The 10,023-nt window shown below is 42.5% G+C and overlaps 1 protein-coding gene across 1 annotated transcript; it reads left to right on the top strand.

Moving 5' to 3' along the window:
* The first annotated feature begins 675 nt into the window (after positions 1-675).
* Positions 676-3,214, top strand: LOC123628160 (induced myeloid leukemia cell differentiation protein Mcl-1-like). Its single transcript, XM_045537814.1, has 2 exons — positions 676-821; positions 2,128-3,214. Exons 1-2 carry the CDS (start codon positions 676-678, stop codon positions 3,212-3,214), a joined length of 1,233 nt encoding a protein of 410 aa, XP_045393770.1.
* The last annotated feature ends 6,809 nt before the right edge of the window (positions 3,215-10,023 follow it).

Here is a 10,023-nt window from a genome sequence, read left to right as displayed (position 1 = left end):
TTGTCCTCCCACAGAACTCTACTTCTGATTATTCCCTGCTTAGACTCCCCCCAGAAAATACTTTGTTCTTTTAATTATTGCTCCTTATTAAGCACTAATACATGTTCTGAGCTCTATGTTCATTCTCTTATCCAATCAGCTCTCAAAACACTTGCAGGAAGCAGGTGCTGTCACACCACCAATTTTACAAGTGAGGAAACCGAGGCCTAAATTCACACACCTAGATTCAAACCGGGATCTGCCTAACTCTGGGACTCAGGCCTTTGACCCCTAAACTGTCCAGTCTAAGAAGTACCACCCCGGGAGGCTTGGTGGCCACTGTCAGTCCCCAGCAAAAGCAAAGTGCGCGTTCATAAACTGAAATTGCATCCCCTTACTTTACAGGTGGGGATATTGAGACTGAGAAACTAAGCAACTTGTCCAAGGTCACACAGCCAAAAGCGACGGGGTCAGGGTTCGAACCCAGGCGCTCTGACTCCAGAGCCCTCGCTCTTAACCACCCTACAGCCTTCCTTCCCTGAGAGCCCCTCTCCGCCTCCCACCTTCACTCTCCACCTCCCAGCGGCCCCGGCCCGGGGCTATGCACCTCCTTCCCCATGCCTAGCCCCGCCTCCCCCCTCCGCCCCCAACACACTTGAGGTGGTCCAAGGAGTGAATGTTGCGGGAGGACTTGCCATGGCCCCGCCCACCCAGCTCGGCGAGCGGCCAAATATGGCGGGCGGCGCCCATTCCTTGCTAGCCTTACGGTCTCGTCCCACCCTCCGAGTAGCCCAGCAGCGCCTGCGGCGGCAACACAAGCCAAGGAGGCAGCGGCAGAGGTGGTGCGGGGACCACCAGCCACCTTCCTCCCCGGCGCACAGCCCCACACTCTTCTGTTGATTCTTGCACTCACGGTGGTCAAGGACTGACAGACTGACATCTCCCTCCGTTGAAAGGTTTTTTTGACCTTGATGGAGGTAATCCTCCTGTATTTGAGTAAATAAATTCCCAAGTTTGGGAAATTTATACCTATGTGCATAGCAACTAAAAAGCTGGACAAGTTGTCAAAAACAACCATTTTAGCACTCTGGAAATTGACCCAATGATTCAACAACCAGAATTTCTGAACCTTGGTGTGTTAGTCTGTTTTGTGCAGCAGCTATAAAGGAGTACCTGAGGCTAGGTAATTTATAAAGAAAAGAGGTTTATTTGGCTCATAGTTCTGCAGGCTGTATGAGAAACATGGCATTGATATCTACTTCTGATAAGGGCCTCAGGAAGCCTGTACTCATGAGGAGGAGTAGGTGTGTCACATGGCAAGAGAGAAGAGAAAGAGAAGGGGGTGCCAAGCTCTTTTAAACAACTTGTTCTCACAAGAACTAATAAAGTGAGAACTCACTCGTTATTCCAGGGAGGGCACCAAGGCATTCATGACACAAACACCTCCCACCAGGCCCCACATTCAACATTGAGGATCAAATTTCAACATAAGATTTGGAGGGGAAAAACATTTAAACTGTATAACTTGGGTACGGAATGAATAAGTCTGTGGTGTTTTACATGGGCCTGCCCCAATTGTCCACCACCTTCCCTCTATCCTTGCCCCAAGTAGAGGGAAGGGCTCTCCTGCTGCTGAAAGGAACTCAGTTTGGAGCATTGTCAGTTAAAGTACAGCTGACCCTTGAACAACACAGATTTGAACTGCTCAGGTCCATTTATTTGCAGATTTTCTTTCAACTCTGCCAACCCTGAGACAGCAAGACCAACCCCTCCTCTTCCTCCTCAGCCTGCACAATGTGAAGATAATGAGGCTGAAGACCTTTATGAAGACCCATTTCCACTTAACCAATGGTAAATAGATATGCACTTCCTTACGATTTTCTTAATAACATTTCTTTTCTCTAGCTTACTTTATTATTAGAATACAGTATGTAATACATACAACGTAACAAAATATGTGTTAAGCGACCGGAAGACTTCCAGCAAACAATTGGCTATTGGTAGTAAGATTCGCAGAGTCAGCTGACACCACCAGTAGGCCCCGCCCTAAAAACGAGACGGAAAGCGCCTCTCTCACGTATTTCCGCCCCTCACTTCCGCTTCCGGCAAGTAAGGCGTCTTGGCCTCACTCGTTCGTCTCTCACCCAGGCGTGTACGGCTTGTTCTGTTTGGCCTCAAAGGAAACACGGTAATGGAACACAACGTGGACGGTAGGAGGGCCGGGTTGGGGGCTGGCAGCGGCGGCACCACACCCCCGGGAGGGCAGCTTTTGGCTACAGAGAAGGTGGCCACGGCCCGCCGAGATGTAGGGGGAGGGGAAGCCGGTGCAGTGATTGACGGAAGTCCCAGAGGAAGCCCCCCGGCCTCGGCCTCGGCCTCCGTCACGCCAGAGGCCTGGAGGGTTGCGCGCCAGGCACCCATTGGTGCCGAGGTCCCCGAAATCACCGCCACCCCTGCGAGGCTGCTGCTCTTCCCACCCACCCACCGCACGTTGCGGCCTGAAGGGATGGAAGCCTCAGCCGCCCACGCTATTGTGTCACCCAAAGATGAGGTGGACGGTTGTGAACCGGAGCCTCTCGAGATGCCGGCGGCTGGTCTGCCCTTGCTGGAGTTGGTCGGGGAGGCCAGTAATGGCCCCAGCACGGAAGGGTCACTACCCTCGATGCCACCCCCAGCAGAGGAGGAGGAAGACGAGTTGTACAGGCAGTCTCTGGAGATTATCTCTCGGTACATTTGGGAGCAGGCAACCGGCGCCAAGGATGCAAAGCCAATGGGCTGGTCTGGGGCCACCAGCAGGAAGGCACTAGAGACCTTACGTCGGGTCGGGGGCAATGTTCAGCGCAAACACGAGATGGCCTTCCAAACCATGCTTCGGAAACTGGACATAAAAAACAAAGATGATGTCAAATCTTTGTCTCCAATTATGCTCCGTGTTTTCAATGACAGCGTAACAAACTGGTGCAGGATTGTGACTCTAATTTCTTTTGGTGCCTTTGTGGCCAAACACTTGAAGAGCATAAACCAAGAAAGCTGCATTGAACTATTAGCAGAAAATATCACAGGTATTATTTTAAGGACAAAACGAGACTGGCTAGTGAAGCAAGGAGGCTGGGATGGGTTCGTGGAGTTCTTCTATGCAGAGGATCTAGAAGGCAGCATCAGAAATGTGCTTCTGGCTTTGTTACTTTTTGCTGGAGTAGGGATTGCTTTGGTATATCTAAGAAGAGCCTTGTAAGTGCCGTTTTTCACTTCTAACCAACAACAGCCACCAGAACCACGTACATCTGTCAGATCAAATGTATTCATGAAGTTGAACTTAAAGCTGCGCAGGCTGTGACCTCCAGGAATTCCACTCTAGCAACCAACCAGAAAAGCAAGTGGCAAGAGGATTATGGCTAACAAGAACAAGTAAATGGGAGAAGTAGTCCCCCCTTGATTGACAAGTGACTGTCTGAAAGAAGAAAAGTTCAGTTTCAGCAACAAGCAAACTTTGGGAGGCCACAGAGGAGGACTTTTAGATTTAGTGAAGATAGGGTGGAAAGACTTATTCCCTTGTTGCGAACAGGAGAGTGGACAGTAGCCGGGCTAGTCATAGAATTCATTAAATATGCCCACAAATTCATTCGTGGACTTGGGTGAATGTTCAGGACTTTTATACCTGTTCTTTGTTGGCTTGGTTTGAATGCTTCTTAGTTTATTAGCCTAGTACTGGCCAAGAATACTTGACTTAAGGCTTAATAATTTGTTACAAATATGGAATATTCTCAGTTTTTAAGACAAAAACAACTTGTAAATGTATTTGTCTGTAAAAATGGTATGTATTTTTACAGAAAGTCTATTTCTTGGAAAAATAAGGGGGGGGGCGAATATCAAATTTAAATTAGTCTTTTTCATACTCTTTTGAACTTTGAAACTGCTGTAGTTAGGAATCTATTTCTTACAGATTCTATGTTATACAGAACCAATTGATGTAATTGTATGCAACCTGGTTGTAGTGAAACAACTTTGATTCACAACTATGCAGGCTTTAATTTTCCTATCTGATTTTAGAAGGAGTTCGTAGATAGGTTTTTCTTTGAAAACCTGGGATTGAGAGGTTGAAGAATGGAAATTTGAGTCAAAGATAAGTTTTAAGGTTGGGGGGACTGATGACATAAATAATGGGCTCTGATTGGGCAACTACTTATTTGGGGTCCTTTTATTTGACCTAATTTAACTGGTGAAATTTCAACTGAGTTCATGAGCTCATCTTTAAAGGTTTTACTAAAAGATTTTTGGCTGTTCAAATGGGACTTACTAGTGTGTGTATAAAAAGATCCCATTAGATTGATGGATGAGAGATACTTCATTCCTTGTTTGCTTAATAAATTGTAAAATGAAGGCTTGGAGTCTAACCATGGTGCTATCATTAGGCTTGCTTGTTAAACACAGGTCTAAGCTTAGTACATCAATAAAACAAATAATGTTTCAAAAAAAGATTTGCAGAGTCAAGAAGTTTTATGCAGATTTTTTGCGCAGGGGATTGTTGTCCCTAATTCATGCATTGTTCAAAGGTCAGCTGTAGTGATCTCTCTGGCATGCAGACAAGAAGTGCTGCTCGCCTGAGTTTGCAGGACTGTTTGGTGCAGGCAATAGAACATCAGACTAGCAGGGGATGTGACAGGGAATTTCAGAAAGTGAGATAGCCAGAATGGACTTGATAAACAATTCCACATGCTCTATGCACATGCAGAGCAGAGACCAAATTGAGCACTAGCTACCTACACGTCTCTATGTGAATGCACAGACAAAAAGCAAGAGAGGGCCAGGCACAGTGGCTCACACCTGTAATCCTAGCACTTTGGGAGGCAGAGTTCACTTGAACTTCTGAGCTCAAGCAATCCTCCTGCCTCGGCGTCCCAGAGTGCTAGGATTACAGGCTTGAGCCACCTTGCCCGGCCGACTGTATAGTATTTTTTGTTGGCAGTTTGTTTTTTTCATCCCACTTTCTCCTGGACCATAAGGTGTTTGCTGAGAAATCTGCTCATATCTTATGGAGGTTCCCTGGTATGTGACCAGTTGATTTACTCTTGCTGTTTTCAAAATTCTCTCTTTGTCTTTGAATTTCAAGAGGTTGATTATAACATGTTATGAGCCCAGGGGTGGTAAGGGCCCCAGTGGCCATCCTTCTGGAGGACGTAGGCAGTAAACATGGTCAGTGTTTGCACAGTGCCATCTCCACTGGCTGGCAGAAAGCACAAGCTGTAAGGGCATGGCTGCTTCCACCTAGATTTCAAAGGCTACAGCCACCTGGAGCCTCAGGCATAGGACCCAGATAGAGGGCTACTCTCAGGGTGAGGCTATCACAGAAAGCCTCCACTAGGGCAATGCCTAATGGAGCCATGGGACTTGACCAATCTGGACTCTTGGGTATGACCTCGTACTCATGGCTCTGCTAGGCATTGCCCTAATGGGGGACTCTCTGCAGTGGCCCTGCCTACTGAGGTTTACTCCCTGTGTCATGAGTTCATTCACGTCTATGCAATTAATTCTTGTTTCATGTGTGTCAATTGCATCTTGGTTGAGCAGTCAGCCTTCATGGGATACATCTATTTCTAGAGTATAAACGGTCCTGGAAACTGACTCATTCCATTCATTTAAGTCTAAAACCTGTCTAAGCAATATCGGTTCAGAGGCCTGTAACCAAGTGTCTATTCTCTGTTAAGTATTAATATTTAAGAGTACCTGATATAGTCCTATCCACAAGCTTCTAGGACTGTTCTCCTTTGTTGTAGACACAAATTCCAGGCAATACCATATAGCAGAGACTTTAACCATACACCAAGAAGTGGAAACATATTTGATAATGAGACTGAAAGGGTATAGTGAATTTATTACAGTCACCAATATTAGAATGGCAGAGAGTAAAATTCTCTATTGGCACACAGAACAGAACTATTTCCTTCTTTTTTTTTTTTTTTTTGAGACAGAGTCTCACTCTGTTGCCCAGGCTAGAGTGCCATGGCATCAGCCTAGCTCACAGCAACCTCAAACTCCTGGGCTTAAGCAATCCTGCTGCCTCAGCCTCCCGAGTAGCTGGGACTACAGGCATGCGCCACCATGCCCAACTAATTTTTTCTATATATATTTTAGTTGGCCAGATAATTTCTTTCTATTTTTAGTAGAGACGGGGTCTCACTCTTGCTCAGGCTGGTCTTGAACTCCTGACCTCGAACGATCCTCCTGCCTCGGCCTCCCAGAATGCTAGGATTACAGGCGTGAACTACCGCACCCGGCCAGAACTATTTCTGTAAGAGTTTGATCAATGTTTTCCCCTGAGTTTAAGAAAATACTGAACAGTGAGGGCATTGCAAGTCTCCAGTGCGTTTCCATAAATTGTATAATTTCTCAAACGTTTACATTAATACCATGGTATTTATACAAATTTAACCTAGGAAAGGCTGAGTGTCTCTTCTGAATTGACAATTCTTCCCATTCAGCCTCACAATAGTGTTAATTATGAAATATGAAGAAGCCATCCTAAAAATTTTATTTTTCTATATATAGAATCCTTTCTTGGGAAGACAAAGTCAAAACAACTTGTCAGAAGAGATTAAGATAGAATCATGTATACCTTAAAAACAACACTTGGTTATATAATCAAAATGACAATAAAACATTTACAAATAACTATAGAGGAAGATAACATGGTTATAAGAAAACAATTCTTATACCTATGTTCTTTTTTTGCACCTTTGGTTGGATATATGTGTATTTTTTTAAAATCAAAAACATGACAGAGGCAATAAAATGCACATCAAATTATTCCTGTAATATATGAAATCTCTGCTATCAGGCAGATTACACAGAAGGTAAATATTTCCTCTTATTAACATTTGAGGAGAGCTTGAAGGTCAATTTCTCATTCAAAATTTTTTTTTACTTTGAAATAATTATAGATTCACAGGAGATTGCAAAGAAATGTGCAGAAAAGTTCTGTGTACTCTTCCCCCAGCCTTCCCCAGTGTTAACAACTTACCCAACTATTGAGCAATATCAATATCAAAATACTGATATTGGTACAATTCGTAGAGCTTACTCACATTTCAACAGTTATATATGCAGTTGTGTTTGTATGTCTAGTTCTATGCAGTTTTATCACATGTGGCCTTGCATAACCACCACCACATCAACATATTTAACTGTACCATCACAAGACTCCTTCAGGTTACTCATTTATAGTCACACCAATCTCATCCCCTCCAATCTCTAATTCCTGGCAACCATAAATCTCTTCTCCATCCCTAAAATTATGCTATTCCTGAATGTTATATAAGTAAAATCATGTGGTATGTGAGCTGTTAAGATTGGCTTTTTTTTTTTTTACTCATCTTAATGACCCCAAGATCCATCCAAGTTGTTATATGTATCAATAGTTCATTCATTTTTAAATGTTGAGTAGTTTATTTAAACATTCACCCACTGAAGGGCATTTGGGTAGTTTCCAGTTTTTTTATGAATAAAACTGCTGTTAACATTCATGTACAAGTTCCTGTGTGAAAATAGCTCTTTATTTCTCTGGGATAAATGCCAAGAGTGGAATTGCTGGATTATATGGTAAGTCCATTTTAGATCTGAAAGGATCTGCCAAACTGTTTTCCAGAATGGCTGTACCATTTTACATTCCCACCAGCAATGTATGAATAATTCAGTTTCTCCACATCCTTACGAGCATTTGCTATTATCACTATTTTTTTCATTTTAGCCATTCTGATAGGTGTGTAGTGATATCTCATTGTAGATTTTTTTTGTTTTTGTTTTCTTTTTTTGTTTTTTTGAGACAGAGTCTTGCTCTGTTTCCTGGGCTACAGTGCTGTGGTGTCAACGTAGCTCACAGCAACTTCAAACTCCTGGGCTCAAGCGATTCTCCTGGCTCAGTCTCCCAAGTAGCTGGGACTACAGGTGTGCACCACCATGCCCAGCTAATTTTTTCCGTTTTTAGTTGTCTGGCTAAATTCTTTTTATTTTTAGTAGGGATGGGGTCTTGCTCTTGCTCAGGCTGGTCTCGAACTCCTGAGTTCAAGCGATCCTCCTCAAGCGATCTTCCCTCCTCAGCTTCCCAGAGTGCTAGGATTACAGGCCTGAGCCACCATGTCCAGCCCTCGCTGTAGATTTAATTGTATTTCTCTAATGATAATTATGTTGAACATCTTTTCATGTGTTTATTTGCCATTTGTACATCCTCTTTGATGAAATGTCTGTGCATATTGTTTGTCCATTTTTTTCAGTTTTTAAAAATCAACATTATTTACATACAATAAAATGTACGCATTTTAAATGTACATTTTTATAAGTTTTGAAAAATGTATACATCAGTGTAATCACCATCATAGTTAGGATTTAGAACATTTCCATCACCCCAAAAACCTCCCTCATATTCCTTTGCAGTTAAATCTTCTCTGACTCCCCATCCCATGCAACCGATGATCTGCTTTTAATCATGGTAGTGGTAGATTAGCTTTTCTTTTTCTTAATTGAATTGTTTGTTTGTTGTGATGTTAAGTTTTAGGGTATTTTCTTTTTCTTTTTCTTTTTTTTTAGAGACAGGGCCTCACTATGTTGCCCAGGCTGGAGTGCAATGGCTATTCACAGGCCTGATCCCACTACTGACCAGCACAGGAGTTTTAACTTGCTCCATTTTTGACCTGGGCCGGTTCACCCCTCCTTAGGCAACCTGGTGGTCCCTGCCTCTCAGGAGGTCACCATATTGATGCTGAAATTAGTGTGGACAGCCAGTGGGCATAGTGCACTACAGCTTAGAACTCCTGGACTCAAGCGATCCTCCTGCCTCAGCTTTCTGAGTAGCTAGGACTACAAGTGCATGCCACTGTGCCCAGCTTTTTTTTTTTTTTTTTTTTTGAGACAGAGTCTTGCTCTGTCACCCTGGGTTGAGTGCAGTGGCATGATCATAGCTCACTGCAACCTCAAACTCCTAGATTCAAGTGATCCTCCTGCCTTAGCCTCCCTAGTAGCTGGGACTACAGGGCCCCACCACCATGCCTGGCTAATTTCTTCTATTTTTAGTAGAGACGGAGGCTTGCTTTTGCTCAGACTGGTCTGGAACTCCTGAGCTCAAGTGATCCTCCTAACTCAGCCTCCCACAGTGCTAGGATTATAGGCATGAGCCCCCGTGCCCAGCCTGTACTCAGCTTTAACAGAATCTTTCACAGGCAAAAATTTTTAATTTTGTTGAGGTCCAATTTATCAAGTTTTCATTTTATTCATCATGTTTTTGGTACCAATTCTAAGAACTTCGACTAGTCTTACCTAGGTCCCAAAGATTTTTTCCTGTATTCTTTTTTAGAAGTTTGTAGTTTTATATTTTACATTTATATCCATTATCTATTTTGAATTAATTTTAATATAAGGTGTGAAGTTTAGGTCAAGATTCATTTTTTTTTTTTTGCTAATGGATATCCAATTTATCCAGCACCATCTATTGAAAAGGCTATTCTTCCCCCATTGAATTGCTTTTGATTCTTTGTCAAAAGTTAATTAGAAATATTTGTTGGTATTTATTTCTGTGTTCTATATTTTATTTCATTGATCTATTTTTGTATCCCTCTGCAATTTATCATTGTAATAGAGACAGAGCTAGATTCTAGTTTTGCATTAATGTAGTATTGGCAGTAAAATTTCACAATTTTTTTTCTCATGAACAAATCCATCAAAACAAAGTCAAACTTCCACAAAATTTTAGCACATTTCATTGCTTCTTTATAGACTCAGCATTATAAACTATTGTAAATGAAAATTCCTTTTCTGAAAATCTATAACTTTGTATAACTATTAAAGCTTTGTCGTTTCATCTCCTCTTTCACATTCTGAAACAATTGGATGTTTTTAAAAAAACTATTACCTTTTTATCTTGATTAACCAAAACACAAGCATTATGTTATATACCCAAATTGATTTCTGTTATTGTTGTTCCTAATATAATTTCAACCACTCACGCTAATAATAACTTTTAACCCAAAGTAACTTCCTTCCATTTCACTGGAAGAT

This window comes from Lemur catta, chromosome X (assembly GCF_020740605.2).
Source record: "Lemur catta isolate mLemCat1 chromosome X, mLemCat1.pri, whole genome shotgun sequence".
NCBI lineage: Eukaryota > Metazoa > Chordata > Mammalia > Primates > Lemuridae > Lemur > Lemur catta.
This window is presented reverse-complemented; position numbering and strand designations above follow the sequence as displayed.